At 36.6% G+C, this 19,322-nt stretch overlaps 1 protein-coding gene across 1 annotated transcript in view; it reads left to right on the top strand.

The window, feature by feature from the left end:
- Positions 1-19,322, top strand: part of KIAA0825 — a 173,584-nt gene that overhangs the window by 63,039 nt on the left and 91,223 nt on the right. The window contains exons 16-18 of the mRNA XM_081321758.1: positions 708-867; positions 4,700-4,852; positions 16,365-16,459. Of these exons, the coding sequence (XP_081177884.1) occupies positions 708-867; positions 4,700-4,852; positions 16,365-16,459 (408 nt within the window). The remainder of the gene's footprint in view (positions 1-707; positions 868-4,699; positions 4,853-16,364; positions 16,460-19,322) is intronic.

Below are 19,322 nucleotides of genomic sequence, written 5' to 3'. Positions count from 1 at the left end.
AATGTTGTAATAGCTTTGGAGTTTCTAAATTGCTAATTGAGGATTGATGCAATACTGTCATACAGTTTGAAACTTATAGTCAGTTCATAATCTATTAAATTATTAATATTAGAATGGGAATAGTTAGATAAAGCAGCCCAGGTGTCACATGGAAAAAGGAAGTGCAAGCTTTTAACAATTTGTTGTTTTCCCAGATAGAAATTTGTTATAAAATTACTCAGTGAATAATATCTTGAAATTTTTTAAAAGGTAGAAGCTTTTAAAAGTTTCATTTAATACAATGATTATGTGTGGTGTGTTGAATAGGATTTAAAATAATGTAACAGAATAAGAAACCAAGGTTACGTTATCGGAAGTGTGCTTTTTTGGTTAAGAATAATAGAAAGTATTTAATTGACTTATATTTTTACATTAAACATGTTTTTAATTTGAATTATTATGTTTTCTTTTTACTGGAATATTTGTTCATAAAGAGAGGACACATATATTTAAAAATATAAGCAGAAAGGTAGTTGTGAACAGTAAAAAGATATCTGCAAACTTACACTAAAGGATTTTTGGAAAATTGTGTTTCTATCGTTTTATCATATAATCACACTCTCTAAGGATCGAAGAGCCCAAATCAGGAAATGTAACTATATTGGTCTCCTGGATTAAGACACTATCTTTCGGTGCTTCGTATTGTAATACTTGTGCTTTCTTTTTAGTACAATTACTACTGCAAAAGATAGTAGGAGCTTAGAAGAGGAAACTATTGAGCTTGAATTGACTGAGCAGAAAATAAACATGATGGCCTTGGATATCTGCCACAAACCAGGTGGCAGTGAATACCTGAGGCAAATTTATCACATCATCCAGCTCAATGAGGTAGGGAAACGGCCTTTTTTACCGAGCAATTAGGTGTGTAGTGGCCTGAGGCAGCATCTGCTGGCAGCTAAGGGTTACTCAAGGAGGTGATAATGCTTCCTAAAGTCAATACCTGAGTCAATACCTCACTGGGCTACACTGTTCGCTTTAAGCTTTCCTGCATTTATTTATAAAAGGTTACTTTAGGGCATTATATGCCTTTTATTTAGGTATATAAACTCTGTCATGGTTCATTAACTGATTTCTGATTTCTTAAGACTGACACAAAAAACATTCATGTAAGTATGTACAAAATCATTTTGTTTCCATTTGTTTTTGTTTTGTTTTATTTCCAATGCATTTTAAGGAAAATTCGATTAACGTAATAGTTAAAAGAATATGAACGTGTACAGATTATATTTTAAAAAATATAAACTTATCAACCATAATCATTTATTTTTTTATTCAGTGAAAGTCAATTTATTTCAGCTATGTGCAAATTGCCCAATGAGTAAATAAGACAACTTTTACTTTTGAATTGACTTCTGAAGCATTTTTTATTTGTTACTTACAATACTGTCATTGCTCAGTTATGGGCCATTGCTGACTGATATATTAGATTCATGTGTATGCTTGTACTCCAAAACTATATAAATGAACACAATTGCTAATAGAATTTTTGTTAGCTTTACATCACATGTGCTAGTTTCTGTAATCATGTCATTTAGGAGTAAAGCTTAAAAATGGAATTTGTAACTTGATTGCTCACTGTAACTTTGAGTACAATTTGTTCATTATTTAAGGAATTGCCATTTTGATTTGGGGCATAAATAAGTGGAAGAAAAAATAAACAATCACTCAACTACATAAAGCACTTTTTAAAACTTGTCCCAATCACTCATTCAATGTCTTAGTCCAGTGCCTAAAACTCAAGGGTCATATGTCTAAGGACCTTCAAAAAGCCAATAAGGTTGGGCCAGACTGAATTTTAGAGAAAACTCAGATGCCACTAGAGAAGGATATGTCCTGAGTTCCTTCATAGAAATGTCATAGAAAGAGCATTCCAACTGTGTTGAATCTGGCGATCAGTAGGAATTAATATGAGTAGTATAAGCAGGTAAATTAATATGAGTAATGTATGCAGGTAAATCAACCCTGTGCCATAAATCAGTGGTTCCCAACCTTTCCAGCTTAGCATACCAGCAGGAGGGGAGAGAAGATGGTTCTATGCAAGTGTCAGGCATGTGTGTGAGTACGCACAACTCAATTTGCACAAGTAGTGGGTGCTTTCACCTGCCACATGCACAAATGGAGCTTTGTGTGCAAGAGCAAGTGTCTGCCGCTCTCGCAAGTACCCACTACTTGCGCAAGTGGAGCTGCGCGTAGGCCACTTGTGCAGCCTGGTTCTGAATGGGCTGCGGCCTGGTAGTGGGCTGAGGCCAGGGGGTTCTGGACCCCTGCCACAAAGGGTTTTGCAGATGACACTCAACACCTTGAATTCTTATCTGGAAGTCTATTGGCAGCTCATAAAGTGGTAGTGTAGCATATGTGCAATGATATGTGGCCATAGCTATCCACACTGGCACATTATGGCTAGTGCAGCTTCTGAATGACATTTAAGGACAAATCCAAGGCTTCTACCTGTTTCTTAAATAGGAGTCATAATAAGCTGTTTTCTTCCCATTCAGATTCCCCAGAGCTTCCAGACACTAAAGAGGAACCTTGGAATCAAAAGAGGCAGAGATATACAATTAATATTATCAGAGTTCAATGACAGTTCAACTCATGCCACTTGATGACTTCACAGTGGTTTTATGTAAACTTTCAATAGGATTAGGAGTTTACAGCCTGAAGTATCCCACAAAACAAATTCCTAGGGTTTAACCTTCCTCTCCACCCAACAACTGGAAAAGTCCTGTGAGGGAGGAAGAAAACTACAACATCATCCCACCTCTCTAAATCAGTCCAGAAAGATACCTTGATCAAGGGTAGTTAAAAGCCATTGTCAGATCAGGAAGGGCTAGGATAAGAGTACCACTGCCATCCTGACTCCTCCAAGGTTATCCACAAATGCAGTCAATGCTGTCTTATTGCTATATTCAGGCCTGAATTCTGTTTGAAAAGAATCAAATAATTTGTTTCTTCCAGAATCTATTGAAGCTGAAGCTCAACTACCAATTGTAGTAACTGGGAGAGGGATCTTAGAGTCCTAGTGGACAATCACTTAAATGTGAGCCAGCAGTGTGCTGCAGCTACCAAAAAAGCCATCACAATGCTAGGCTGCATTAACAGAGGGATAGAATCAAGATCACGTGAAGGGTTATTACCACTTTATAATGCTTTGGTAAGGCCACACTTGGAATACTGCATCCAGTTTTGGTCACCATGATGTAAAAAGATGTTGAGACTCTAGAAAGAGTACAGAGAAGAGCAACAAAGATGATTATGGGACTGGAGGCTAAAACATATAAAGAACAGTTGCTGGAATTGGGTATGTCTGGTTTAATGAAGAGAAGGACTAGGGGTGACATGATAGTAGTGTTCCAATATCCAAGGGATTTCCACAAAGAAGAAGGAGTCAAGCTATTCTCCAAAGCACATGAAGGTAGGACAAGAAGCAATGGATGGAAACTAAGCAAAGAGGGGAGCAATCTAGAACTAAGGAGAAATTTCCTGACAGTTAGAATAATTAATCAGTGAAACAACCTGCCTCCAGAAGTTGTGAATGCTCCAACACTGGAAGTTTTTAAGAAGAGACTGGCCAGCCATTTGTCTGAAATGGTATAGGATTTCCTGCCTGAGCAGGGAGTTGGACTAGAAGACCTCCAAAATCCTTCCATCTTGTTGTTGTTGTTATTCCATAATTTTTCCCCAAAGAGGATGCTGAAAATTGGATAATTATCCCATACGTTAGATCTAGGTGATTTTTTTTTAACAGGGAAAGATTGCCCTTAATGCTATGAGGTAATCCTTAATAAAGACTCATACACGTGTTTGGTTGGTTTGGCTTTCTCCAGTGGTACTTAGGCATCTCTTTTGCTGTTTCATCTCCCACAGATACTTGAAAACTAGGGGGTACCATTGGATCTGTGAGTAGCAAGGGAATGCCAGGTGCGATGCAATCTAAGACTATTGTTGCCCTCTCATTCCAAGTGGCAAGTAAGGCCTCAGATGAGCTATACATCAGAGCCTCGGGAATAATGCCAAACTCCCTTTGAAATCTTGCATTGTGGGAGCAGTATGGAAAAATCCAAAACAATCAGAGAATGATCCAACCGTGATTGGGGACTGATTTGAATGCCCCCTGTATCCATATAGTGTTGCCATTGTCCTGAGGCAAAACCAAATTCAAGCATTCCTTCAGTGGAACAATCTCATCATGAAGATCTTAGCAGATGTACCTTATCTGTTACCACATGTGCCCTGTGGAACAGCCTCCCAATGGAAATCCAGATGGCCCAAGCCCTGTTGGCTTTCTGGAAGGCTGTAAAAACTTGGCTTTTGCCACAAGTGATGGGCCAGCCATGACCTCACAAGGTACTTCTGACTCCATGCTCAAGAAAAGCAAGTTGGAATCCCCTCACACTATTGTGACATAATCCGTTGCTAACTTTGCTCTAGTTTCAAGCAGCTCAAGCAGGAAAGTCACTGTGCCGCATGATTCTGTAGAGTAGCTACAATCCCATCAGTGTGAATTATCTAAAAGATTTCTTTTATATACAAAAGATACAATTATTTAATTATATTTCTGCAAAATATATAGGAGGAATTTAAATCCTTCATGCATTTACATAACTGACATCTTTGTTCTTCTCCAGTGTAATTAGTACTCAGTTGGAATTCTTTTTTAAAGGATTATTTGAATGAACAGCTATCTTATGAGGGAACTTCTGAAGAAAACCCAGCAAACATCAGACCTTTACATCTAATGTTAAGAAGCAAAGAACAGCCTGTTTTTGACCCTTTCCAAGTGCACTACTGGTATTGCACTAATGTGTTAAAAAAGGTAAGTCATTATATGAGGTGCCTAATGTTGTTTAATATTTAAATCTCTTAAAATAAAACCTAATGCCTAGCTCAGATTGCTTTTGAAAACCTTGAAATTATAGTTATTTGGATATACATATATATCCAAATAACTATATATATACAAGTAGAAAAATAGGGACCACTACAGTGGAAAGGTAACAGCGTTCCGTGCACCTTTGGTGTCTAGTCATGCCGGCCACATGACCACGGAGACGTCCTCAGACAAGCGCTGGCTCTTCGGCTTTGAAATGGAGATGAGCACTGGAGCCTAGAGTCAGAAACGACTAGCACGCATGTGTGGGGGAACCTTTACCTTTTTTATATACCATTTGACAAAATTGTGGGTGCTGTATATACTTGTCCTCTTTATTCAGAATCTTGCAGTGAATTTAACAGTGACTAGATGATCAAAAGAAAACCTGATTCATTATTAGGAACTCTGAAACCCAAACTTTTTGATTAAAAATAAAATGAAAACAAACAGTTATAATTTTCCCAGAATGCACTATGTTACTTTGCTGAGTTCTGTCTCTATTATTGTTGATCTTACTGCCAGCTATCTTTATTGCCCAGAAGTGTAGTTTTTGCAGGATAGGGCGGAATGGGGAAGGAAGGAAGGCAAGCATTTGCTTTCAAGTTCCTAAAATACAAAATACAAAAAGGATAGTAATGGCATTTAACTTATATAATTAAATAAAACTTCATACAGTTCCAGCGCTTGGAGCTAGCAGAGAAGATGTACATTGATAACCTACTGCAGACATGTCAAACTCGTGACGTCACGTGACATCATGCAACGTATCGGGACTGTTTTGCCATTGCTGGCAATGGGGTGGGTGCGGCTTCCATGTGACTCATCCGGCCCGTGGGCCGGCAGTTTGACACCCCTGATCTACTGCATTCAATAATGAATCATGCTTATAAGTGATTCATAGAAGCAAGGACTGGTATCTGTATTGGTAGAGTTTCTCCTGTTATAACATCTTCCCCATGTTGCCTCATCATTCCATTTCATTTCATGTATTGTGACTGTATTGTAAGATTTCATCCAAATACTATAGGATGAGTTGGGAAATAATACTGAGCAGTATGGGATGAAATGAATACTTTTACTAGAAATTGCTTCCAGTTAGGTACAATATTACATCTTAATTGCTTTCTCATATAAGCACATCTATAAACTGATAAAGAGACTAAATATTATATAGAAAATTTGAACTTTGTTCCATCATTGTATCTAATGTAGGAGGTTAAGGGATACTCTAATCAGCACTTGTATATTGTTCCCTACAAGTTTGACAGTTAAGGCTTTTGGTGTTTTATTGGTTTCGAAAAAATTCTTAAGAAGCCAATAGATCTTTTGCCAGAAGATTATTTTGATTCCTTATGTCTGCTTTATGACATAACTATGCTTAACTTGGAAATTTTGGCAGTCTTATTAGCTGGAACATCTAGATCATGCTCATCTCATGGGAAATTATCTTCTTGACTCAAGAGTAGCTTCAGATGAGTAATATATAAGTGTAACATTCTTGGTGATACTATGGTTTCAAGTGAAATGTCAAACCTATCTGATATTCAATAGAGATTTGAAATTGATTTATTATGTGAGGCCTAAATCTGTTCCCAAGTTATAACAGGACTGTATCAGAGAAGATATAATAGGTCCTAAATTATTTTGATTATTAGAAGTAGTTAAGAAAATAGACTTAACATTAAGAAAACCAAGATCATGGCATCTGGCCCTCTCAATTCCTGGCAAATAGATGGGGAAGAAATGGAGGTAGTGACAGATTTTATTTTCCTGGGCTCCAAGATCACTGCAAGTGGGGACTGCACCCAAGAAATTAAAAGACACTTGCTCCTGGGGAGGAAAGCCATGGCAAATCTAGACAGCACACTAAAAAGCAGAGACATCACCCTACCAAGAAAAGTGCGTATAGTCAGGGCTATGGTCTTCCCAGTTGCAATGTATGGCTGTGAAAGTTGGACCATAAGAAAGGCTGAGCGCCAAAGAATTGAGGCCTTTGAACTATGGTGCTGGAGAAGACTCCTGCGAGTCCCTTGGACTGCAAAGCAATCAAACCGGTCAGTCCTAGAGGAGATCAACCCTGACTGCTCTTTAGAAGGCTAGATCCTGAAGTTGAAACTCAAATACTTTGGCCACCTAATGAGAAGGAAGGACTCACTGGAGAAGAGCCTAATGCTGGGAAAGGTTGAGGACAAAAGAATGGGACGACAGAGAATGAGGTGCCTGGATGGAGTCACTGAAGCAGTAGTCGTGAGCCTAAATGGACTCCAGAAGATGGTAGAGGACAGGAAGGCCTGGAGGAACGTTGTCCATGGGGTTGCGATGGGTTGGACACGACTTCACCACTAACAACAAACAAAATAGATTATTGAGACAGCTTTATTCTGTGAGCAATCCTGCCCCTTCTTCCATATGGAACCCTCATCATAGTCTTATTTAAGCAACCAAGTGTTACCTAACAACTTGACACAAATCTAAAAGAATGAGATCTTTGCATATAAATTAATTGCCAGAATCTGTGTAAGATGGTTCTGTGGTTAAACTGATGGCCTTTCATGAATTAAGTAGGATTAATTCATTTGAGTGTTACTCATCTTGATTTCCCTTTTACTTTTGTAGAAAAATCCTCTTTGAATTTTTCCTTTTAAACAAAAAATAAAATAGTTAAGATTGTTTAACCACTGAGCCACCTGGATAACATTTTATAGTTGCCAGAAGAACCAAACAACTCTGTATTTGTGTCTCTGATTTGCAAGCATGTCCCTTCTGTTACAGAAGACAATATTAAAATATCTAAGAGGACTGTTGAAAAACCTCCATAAATTATAGTTGCCAAGTTTTAAAATTCTATTTTTAGAAATAGCAGATTAAACTTCATGAGAAACATAAATCAACATAAACATTAGAACAAGATGGATACATCTATTATTTGCTTGGCATGATAACTCATATTGACTCCTTAAAATTTGAGGGTGAGGGGGGAAGAAGCCAACTCAATATTCTAAAAATTCTTCTTTCGGTTCTTGTTTTACAAACTTCTCACTTATGCCCTCTTCCCTGGTTTCCCTTTAGATATAATGAACTCTATGAACTTTTGTTTTCATATACTATATATATGTGTGTATGTGTATATATATATATATATATATATATATATATATATATATATATATATATATATATATGTATGTATGTATATGTACCGTATATGTATATGTATATGTATATGTATATGTATATATATATATGTATATATATGTGTGTGTGTGTGTGTGTGTGTGTGTGTGTGTGTGTATGCACCTAATTGTCCATTGCAAAAGGAATAAGATTGTTATGAGGCATGCCCCAAACAGATGATCAGCACTCTGAGTTAGTAGTACTTTTATGATGATCAATGGTGCATGCAGATTCTGAAGCAACGAGAATGCTGCGCTCATTGTCTCAGATGCTGGGTATGTTGTCTCTAGCACACGCGCATACATGCAAACACACATACGCATATATAAAATGCAAACCTTGAGGCAGCCTTGTTTCTGCATCCAAGTACACTACAAGGTAATTAATAACAACATTATCTCTATAGCTCTGTAGTGCAACTTTGCAAGATGGCCAAGAAGATATATATTAGTGTCTTAAACTCAAAGGTTATGTATCTTGAAGGAGTCAGTATGGTCACATATGACCTTCTCTGACTGGAGTTTGAGCAGCTTGTTAGGCTAACAATAAAGCTGTGCTTGAGTGTGCTGAACTATTAGTTTGTCAGAAAGCCAGCAGCCTGACATACTTTCTTACATATTCAGAGCTGGATTTGACTAGGAAATCATGCACAAAATTCTGTTACTTTTTTGTTAATGACCTTGCTGCAGTTGGAATTATTTATAATCCGGTAATGGTGTGAGAGCTATTCCCCATACTGTTCTTGGAAAAATTAATAGTGGCAACCTTGAGAATGCATGCAGGAGACGTTAAGGAAGGAGAAATGATAACTTACTCCTGGGAAAGGAGAAAGTGTGAGAAAGAACTTAAACTGACCTCTTGATTCTGTTTGGTATAAGAAGGGGCTAAGCCGCTAAGGGAAGTTCTGGCAGGTTTTCAAGATTGTGTTTATTAAACTGCAACAATAAAGTAGCATTCCACTAAAATTTGTAGCATCTTTCTGCTCACCCATCCTGCTTCAAAAGACTGAGAGTGCAGAAGAAAGAAAAATGAAAATATTGGCAAAAATTAGTTTGAACATTTAATGAACACATATTTTTATCATATTGTATATTTCTATGAAAATATTAATAAAGGTACTCATGAATGCTGGCTAAGCTGATTAAGGTCTCATTTCAGATAAATTCAACTCAAACTGAAGATTTGTCTTTTGGATTTCCTACTGTCTTAAATATTGCTTGACTAAATGATTAAGTTAAGCTAGCCTTTAATTTGGAATGCAGACAATATTTTTAGCTGCTACAACTGACTCCTCCATTCATTAATATCATAGTAGTATAAGACCTTCAAAAGCTGACAACTCTGGGTAGAATTCAGTCATTGTGTGACAGGACTGCATTGCTCTATTAACCTGAAAGTGACAAGCAATTGTTACTGTACAGTAGCTACAACTTCGGAAACCTTTGTTATATTACCTTGACTTTGCAGCTAAGAGATTTTTAAAAAATGTTCTTTTAATATGCTATCATATAAAAAAATACTTAGTAAATTGATACTGTTAACAAGTGATCAGATTTTTCTTCAAAATATCTACATAGTTATATCAGGTTTTACTACCTTCATTGGTGACTCTCGGGTTCTTTGTCATAAGACATGTTACAACTAATGACAGTGATTTTGGATGTAATAGGTAACTTGTGCCTCATTATACTAATGACAGTGCAAGCAAAGAGAAATTATTGTTCCTCTTTTTCAACTGTAGCTTTATATATTCTCTGGAATTCTTGGAAGTGTTTTCTTCATTAATTTTTTCCTAAGGATGTGACCCAGGAAGAGTATAGTGGTATGTTTAGAGTCTGAGAGATTTCCATATCCTAAACTTCTGAATATTTCTACTTTATTAGTTAACACAGGGATTATGAATATGAAATTGAGAAACTCTCTGCCTTGGCAATCTGAGAAAGAAAATTGATTCTAAATGGAGAAAATCCAGTTATTGAGAATTCTGTAACTTTATCTTATTCCTTTTTAATAAATCTTGTTAAAGAAACTCTGGAAGAATCTTGCTTTCTATGAAAATGGGGTGACTAAGAACTTGATAATGGATGAATAGGGATTCTAGAAGTAAGCAACTGGCTATCCCAAAAGTCTTAATGGGACATATTTCAAGATGAGGAATTCCTGTTAAGAACTCAAGGGAGCTAGGAATAATGTGTTTGGAAGGCATCATGCAAACCTGATTCAAAACGCTTTGAACTGTGTGAGGGAGGAGTAGAGTCTAGAAAATAATGCAAAGCCAAGCCCTGGAACAGGACTGAAAGAAATATACAGTGTGTGAAGAGACCCAATAATGAGCATATAAATACAGCAAAGGATGGACCAAGTTACATGCCCCCTAGAATTCTAGTATCTATATAAAAACAGAAAAAGAACTAGAAGTCCTAACACTGAAAAGTGAACATAATTTAGTAGACATTATTGAAAACTATTGAGATAAAAATCTCATGAGTAAAATGTAAAGACTGAAGAATATAACATTAAAAAAGGAACTAGAACAGAATTAAAAATAGGGGAGAGGTGAGGAGGAATGGCCCTATGTGAAGATCCAATATTGAGAGCAGGAATTTGAGTAGAAGACTCCTAATAAAAATACTTGATTAAGAATATAAGGAATTAAAAGCAATAAATATATTACTATAGAAGTCTTAAGACTTTCATGCCAGGTAAGATCTGGGCAATGCCCTTGTGGACGAGATTACAGAATGTTCTAGGTGCCTCTACGTAATAATGGGAGACTGCCTATCTGGATGTCTGTTGGAAAACCACCTTGGTGAAGACTGTAAAGTCCCAAGCATTCGTTAGTGGTCTTATTAACTCTTTCATTTTTTAGAAGATAGAAAAATAAACCATACGTACATATGCACTCCTAAATCCAGTTCTGACTAAAGGGAGCAACTGGTTGAGGAAGTAAAAGCACTTGGGAATCTTAGGAGGAAGATCATCTTATGGATCAGGTTACTACAGAAAGAAATTGGAGCATAACTAGATATGAGGGAAACTAATTTAATCTGGTTTAGAAAAGTATTAGGTGGGATCCATTAGACAGAAATCCTGAAAGGAACTTAGAAAGATCCTGAAAGTAAAATTGCACAATATTCCAGTGAGATAAAAATGGGGTCTGCTTAGGAAAGTATAGTGAATACATAAGAGAGTTTTTGACTGTGCTAAAAATGTATTGTATAAGAAATGGAAAATAGATATAATAATCAAGAAAACATACTAGCAAAGTACCTAATATTTGTTGAAAGTTAATGAGATTGTGCAGAGTCTGAACTGTAAGCACTGGAATAGCTTCCTTTACAGTTCATTTTCCTTAGATTAGTAGGGGTAATGGAATTCTTGTCCTTCTGCTTCATCTTGATCACATTTCTGCCATTCCTTGTGATACCTGTTTACCACCTTATGTTTGTCTCCTGCAATTCTTAATTGTCCATTTTGCCCTTTGAATCCAATTTACAAATCTCTCTGTTTTGACCTGATAAATTAGATTAATGGCCTTGCCTTGTATGAATTTTTAATAATAATAATAATAATAAGTTGGAAGGGACCTTGGAGGTCATCTAGTCCAACCCCCTGCTCAGGCAGGAAACCCTATACCATTTCAGACAAATGGCTGGCCAGTCTCTTCTTAAAAACTTCCAGTGTTGGAGCATTCACCACTTCTGGAGGCAGGTTGTTCCACTGGTTAGTTTTTCTAAATGTCAGGAAGTTTCTCCTTAGTTCTAGGTTGCTTCTCTCCTTGACTAGTTTCCATCCATTGCTTCTTGTCCTGCTTTCAGGTGCTTTGGAGAATAGCTTGGCTCCCTCTTCTTTGTGGCAGTCCCTGAGATATTGGAACACTGCTATCATGTCACCCCTCACCCTTCTCTTCATTAAACTACACATACCCAATTCCAGCAACCGTTCCCTATATGTTTTAGCCTCCAGTCCCCCAATCATCTTCGTTGCTCTTCTCTGTACTCTTTCTAGAGTCTCAACATCTTTTTTACATCGTGGTGACCAAAACTGGATGCAGTATTCCAGGTGTGGCCTTACCAAGGCATTGTAAAGTGGTATTAGTACTTCACGTGATCTTAATTCTATCCCTCTGTTAATGCAACCTAGCACTGTGTTGGCTTTTTTGGCAGCTGCAGCATACTGCTGGGTCATATTTAAGTGATTGTCCACTAGGACTTCAAGATCTCTCTCACAGTTACTACTATTGAGCAAGGTACCACCTATACTATACCTGTGCATTTGATTTTTCCTGCCTAAATGTAGAACCTTACTTTTTTCACAATTGAATTTCATTTTGTTAGATAGTGCCCAGTGTTCAAGTCTGTCCAGATCCTCCTGTATCTTAAGCCTATCTTCTGGAGTATTGGCTATTCCTGCCAGCTTGGTGTCGTCTGCAAATTTGATGAGTTCCCTATTTATCCCCTCATCCATTTTGAAATGGTTTCATTAATTAATGAAAGCCAACCACTTTTTGAGGATCTTTTAGCATATCTAAACTTAGCAATAGCTCTTTCTAATATTTTATATGGCCTTCCTTTTGCTGTAATTTTATAAAATGGCACCATGATCCTAGCTTTCTACTTTCATTGTTAGAATGAATGTTTAAATCCTGGCAAATAATATGTGGCTTTTAGAATGGCATTCTGAGCTGGTGTTTGTGATTAGGGCTACCTGATCTGTGGGTACAAAAATTTGTATGACGACTAAATTTTTTATAATAAAGATACATGGGTATCATTAACTCTTTGCTGTTACTTCATGGCTATCCAAATTTTTGCATATCTTAAACAGTTCTATCAGGTAAGTGTGTTAGCCACTCATATTTATGATGTAAAATGATGATCTCCCAAGAGAGATGGATGGTTCAAAAATGGGATAGATTGGTTTTTTTTTGTGATAGGTAGACAGACAGACAAATATAAAGAAGAAGTGATAGTTTTCATGTAACTGTAGGGAGTTTTTTGTACTGTCATCTATCCACCTTGTTCTGTTTGAAGAACATTATGTGTAAGTGTTTCTCAGGTGCTCAGGATGTGGTCATTCTTCAAGGAAAGGTGGTGGGGGAGGGGATGGTTTGCACACTTGCCCACCACATCTGTGGCCTCGTTCCAAACAGGCCGCTGCCCAGCACTGAGCTGTGGACCAGGGGTTGAGGTCTGAAAATCAAAGATTTCTCTGTGTCCCATTTTATATTAAACAAATCAATGTGCAATTATCTTGGGTTTCTTTCTCATGCTTGCTTTCTCAAGACTGTATAATCTTGTCTGCAAATTACTCTTTAATAGTTCTCTCATATCTCCCCAGAATCATCTCTAAATTTCTTTACGGGCAGTCCTATATTTAGTAGAATGCTTATAGGTAGAGAGATGTTTCTTATTGAAAAATATACCTCAGCTTTTAAGATTTGTTGTTAGTTTATGTGCAGATCATCCTCATTTTGAGATGTGTAGATAATGTCTTGAAAATTGTAGTTACGGTTAAATAAGCTGTTCTTATAGTACATTAGTTATAATTAAGGTTGCATTTTGTCATTGACTTTGCTGTCTGTTTCAAATCTTAACAAATCACATGGTTCAGAAAATTTCATCAACTACTGTAAATAGCAACCTACTGTTTATATCACATAACATACCTTATGGAAAAGAAGAAGCAAATACAAAGCAAAGGCAATAATAGGAATAGCAAAACTGTAGCTAAAATTGAATAGCATTTAACAGAAGCCATAATATAGGGCCATGTTGACAGTACTTCAACAAATTGCTAAGCACATTGGTTTGTGCTTAAATTGTAAGCCGCTGTGAGTCTTCGGAGAAGGGCGGGATATACCGTAAATGGGATTAAAAAAAAATAAAAAATAAAAAAAATTATTGAAGTTTGTTCAGTTACCATGATCTTGAGATATTTACTGCCAAAATTTGGCCTTAGACCCATAAATGCAGCAAACTGTTTCTCTCCTTGGGGGACTGGAATCTTTTTCTGCAAGAGAAAGAAAAAAGAACAAACAATGATCCAAAGTAGTGTTACCTAACCTTTCATAAAAGCAGCTTAGGCTTCTGTGAATAAGAATTCTTTTGTAGAAATGATGCAAATTTATTATTTAGAAAGCTGGCATTCGGTTTCCATATATTGGATAAAAAACCTATAGATCTGTAGTTTGCAGGGTTTATTGGAGATCTTAATTTGTAGACTGGGGCATTTATAACTCTATTCCAACCCAAAGGAGTTATCTTAAGTTGCTAACAGCCATAAATAGAGGTACTTACCAAGTCAAATTTTGCCCATATTAAATCAAGCAAAACAAATTGTTGTATCAGGTGGTTTCCCTGATTTGAACTGTTGATCAAGGGAACAGATAGCAATTTCAATTACAGGATCCCAAAAGGAGAATTGATAGTATTAAAATTTATATTGTCTGTGTCAGAACTCTGTTTAAAAAATAAGTTTTTTTAAAAAAAAATCTGAGTAGGAATTTTATAAACCAATGAGGTGGAAGATCAGGAAGATTGTTTACATGATATGAAATACTGATTTCTCTTAATTGTCTCATAAGAAAGTGGCACTTTTAATTAAACCAATTATCTACATACTTCATGTTTTTGTTATTGGAGTATACATTGTAGATCTCTCAATCAATAAATCTTAATTAGAAATGACTATTTATTAGAACTATTTATAACATCTTGAGAATTCCTTCCTCAGTTATGATAGTTTTAACTTTTAGTAACTTAAAAGTAAAAAGGTAAAGGTTCCCCCGCACGTGCGTGCTAGTCGTTTCTGACTCTAGGGGCCGGTGCTCATCTCCGTTTCAAAGCCGAAGAGCCAGCGCTTGTCCGAGGACGTCTCCGTGGTCATGTGGCCGGCATGACTAGACTCCAAAGGTGCACGGAACGCTGCTACCTTCCCACCAGAGTGGTCCCTATTTTTCTACTTGCATTTTGACGTGCTTTCGAACTGCTAGGTTGGCAGAAGCTGGGACGAGTAACAGGCGCTAGCCAGCATAAAATCATTTAGACATGGAGACCATTTCAATTTGAGTACTTTGTGCCTGTGAAACTACAGGGTAAAATCATTTAGTTATTCTTAGATCACATTTGAGAATTAAAAGGTGTGTTCTTAGAGACTGACAGTTGCTGTCAGTTAGAGAGTTAATTTTAAAAAACTGAACTAAACTGGTAGCACTTTGGAAAGCAGGCAGTAATCTATCACACTTTTAATGTTTTCAGTGTCAGAAACCTCTTTTCAGTTAAGCACTGAGTTCCCTCATGAATACTGTTCTGGGATTGAAGCTAGAGGCAAAAAAAGAAACATGGGCCACTCACATATGAACCTCTTATCTCCAGATACTGCCTGATATATGGGCTTAAACACCGATAGGACTGGAAAATGACTATGGCTCTATCAGAAGAGAGATATCATTTCCAGATAGGAATGGACTAGATCAGTGTCTTTCAAACTTAACAACTTTAAGTGTGGACTTAACTCCCATAATTTCCCATCTGAAAGTTGCCAAGTTTGAAAAACACCATGCTAGTCTGCCAGAGGAGTAAAATAAATAATTGTAATTGAATATAAAGAGAAGTCCACTTAAGGAAATCCTTTACAGTGAGACCAGTGTCTCTCCAGCTTTTGGTGAAACATACGTTGTTTTAAAAGTTATCTTTCCACCTTCTCATTATGACATTTGATTTTGCTATCACCTAATGATAATTAATGTTGTGTACTCACATATTGCTTTGGATGGCATTCTGTCTTCCATGAAATCATTTGACATCTCAAGAAAAATGTTTGTGTAATGGGGATATTACATGAGTTAGCATTGATTATATAAATTTACAGAAATGAACAATAATCTAGTGGAATATGGATTATTTTATATAACAGATATGTAAAGTCATATGGTAGTTACACTAAGGATCTTCCTGTTAATATATTTTATGTCAGTAAAAAGGTAATTTGCTACAATGTATAATGTTTTTAGGAAAATTGTTTAGTAAAATGCCATTAACAATAGGAGAATTCAAAAATTGACTTATCTTTATATAAATAATGGCTACATCCCCAAATGGATTTATAAATTAATTGCTCACTTACACTTCTTCTGTTGATAAGATTGATGTTATCTGTGTAAGTCCTTGCTCCAGCCCTCACTTTTCCTTACTTAGTTTATCACAGCTGGAGTTTTAATTTGCTGATCATATTAATTCTGATTAATAACTAAGCATACTTTCTCTTTTTATATCAACAGTGTGTCATTAATGAGTGGAAGTGGGATTGGTCAGATATGCTGACAAGTTATTTGGGACAAAATAGAATCACCTTTGGGATACTGCTAGCACACAGGTAATGCAATTAGGAAAGGGGAAAGTTTTCTTAGAGTTTGATAAGCTTTGTGTTGTTTGATAAAGTGTAAATGATAAAATATGAAAGAATGTAAAAAGAATGTAAAACGTTTAAATATAAAGATCTGTTTCTACACTGATGCTCATTGCATCTTTTCTGCTATCTTCCTTTTTGAAAAGATACTTCTGGAAACAAGAGGTGCTACCTTATGTGTGATGTATCATGGGATTGCTTTAAAATATATAGAAACTGATATCCTTTCCTTACATGTGAAATTGTCTTTTAAATGCAATAAACAAATAAATATATAAGTAAATGGCAGCATAGAAGGATTAATGTGTGATACTACAATGAAGCCACATAGTAAGAGTTTGTGTTGAGTTATGAATGGTGAGAAAATGCTGAAAAGTAGGATATATATGCATTATTTTCTTAGATATGATCTTTTCATGTTTTTATTGGCATTAATGTTCACTTACATGAGAAGATGGCAGATTGAGAATGTCTCTAGATAATTTGTATGATAACAACCATATGACTGATTTGCTATATGGTGCTATATTAAAAAATAGTAATGAACACTACAATGAATTTTAAATTGCTGTGCAATATTGAAGAGTTGAAAATGATTTTATTTGAGAATTACTAAAGTATCAGTTTGACTTGATATATAGGTAGTCCTCGACTTACAATCACAATGAGTCCAAAATTTCTGTTACTAAATAAGACAGCTGTTAGGTGACTTTTGCCCCATTTTACAACCTTCCTTGCCACATTTGTTAAGTGAATCACTGCAGTTATCAAGTTAGCGACACAGCTGTTAAGTGAATCTGGCTTTCCCATTGACTGCTTGTCAGAAGGTCGTCAAAGGGGATCACATGACCCCAGACACTGCAACCATCATAAATACATTTATTTTTATTTTTTATTTATTTTAATCCCATTTATATCCCGCCGTTCTCCGAAGACATTTGACATTTTAATCACATTATCCCAGGGATGCCACAACAGTTATAAGTCACTTTTTTCAGTGTCGTTATAACTTTGAATGGTCACTGAATGAACTGTTGTAAGTTGAGGACTACTTATACAATGTCAGTTGTAAAAATAGCATAACTGACTAGGCAGTTTTCACTATTATAAAATAGCAATGCTACCAAATCCTTAGTTCTGGTGATGATAGTTAAAAAAAATGTGTGTCCTGCATTTGGCAAAAACTGTTTCCTTGCAGAATATATTTGCGATGGGTATGTTAGGACAAAGTTGCAAACTTTCTTTCATAGATCCCTAGCTACATGGATATATACTGCCTCCAGCCACTTGTAAAATGTTAGTTGCACATATTTAATTTGCAATAGTATTACTATTCTTGTTTGAAATGATCAGAGAACAAAACTGAATGCATGTATATTAGAGTGCTATAAATGTTTGCCATATTATAGAGTAGAATCAGATTCTTTATTTGCCAAGTGTGATTGGACACACAAGAAATTTATCTCTGTTGCATAAGCTTACAGTGTACATATAAACAGCAAGTAATAGGTCAGAGGTCATAATTCTATACATATATGTCTGTACATATATGTCATATATGTCTATGTATAGAGAATATATATATATATATATATATATATATATATATATATATATATATATACACACACACACACACAAATACATATATACATATACACATATATACATACATACACACACACACACAAACCAAATGAACACTGGGATACAATAAGAAAACTAAAACAGTTTTTATTATTAAAGGATCAAGCTTTCGTTGGCTAGCTGCCAATGTCGTCAGGATGAAAAACGCTGGGGTGGGGAGATCACATTTATACTGTCAGCGTTTCCACACTCCGCTCATAGAACACGTCACCGGTCTGTTCGTTGCAGCCAGCCGTATTCCTTTGAACTGCTTTGCATCCGTTTTGGGGGAATGCGGTAGTCCCTGGGTGCCTGTTGACAAAAATGGATTGTTATCCATTCCGTGTGTCGTAGCCATAGCCCTGGTCATTGCCTCTGTTCTTATACCAGAGGCTCTAGGTGGTTGTTTCTCTTCTTCCCTGTGTTCCACAATACAGGGTGATTGTATGGTTGTGCAGTTTCGATTTTGATTCAGTGAAGCGCTCTGTGAGTGCTTGCGCTGTTTGCATCCATATCGTGCGTGCCATTCCTCTTCCCAATTCCTTAGTGCCTGGTATGCAGGGGGGAGGTCTATGTGCCGGTTGATGAAGGAGTGGTTTGAGAACCAGGCTTCCTTGAACAAATGGCCGTCTTTAGTGTTATCACTTGTAATTGCCTCGGTCACAGTTAGATTTAAGACGTGGTTATGTGTGGCCATGTGTGCCCACACCTGTGAATGCTGCTCTTGTCTTCTAATAGCGAGCTTGTGTCCATGCACTCTGGTCCTCAGTCATTTTGCCGTCTCCCCAATGTAGTTGCAATTGCAGTTTTGGCATGACATGTTATACATGACCGAGGATTTTTCCTCATTGGGGAGGAAAACACACATTGCAGCACAAAGAAGGCAAAAAGGGAAGAAAGATGTCGCCTTTACCGTGTCTGCAGGAACAATGGGTATCCACGTAGTTTTATTAGGCAATACAGCAGGCCAGGTGAACCTACCCGCCATCAACATGAAAACGCCTTAACATCATGGATAACACTGCCTTATATCCACGGTGTATCCAAGGGCACAGCGCATATATTGGCCCCTCACAAGGTCGGTGTTGCCCACAAACCTGATCAGACTCTACGAACTTGTGTCATGTGCCCTAAAGACCCATTCCCCAATGAGGAAAAATCGGGATTCGTATTTTTAGTCTCATCAACGAAAGTGTGTTTGTGT

The sequence above is a fragment of the Vipera berus genome, assembly GCF_964194415.1.
Source record: "Vipera berus genome assembly, chromosome: 2".
NCBI classification, from domain to species: domain Eukaryota; kingdom Metazoa; phylum Chordata; class Lepidosauria; order Squamata; family Viperidae; genus Vipera; species Vipera berus.
The sequence above is the reverse complement of the archived record's forward strand: the minus strand, read 5'-3'. Positions and strand labels throughout refer to the sequence as shown.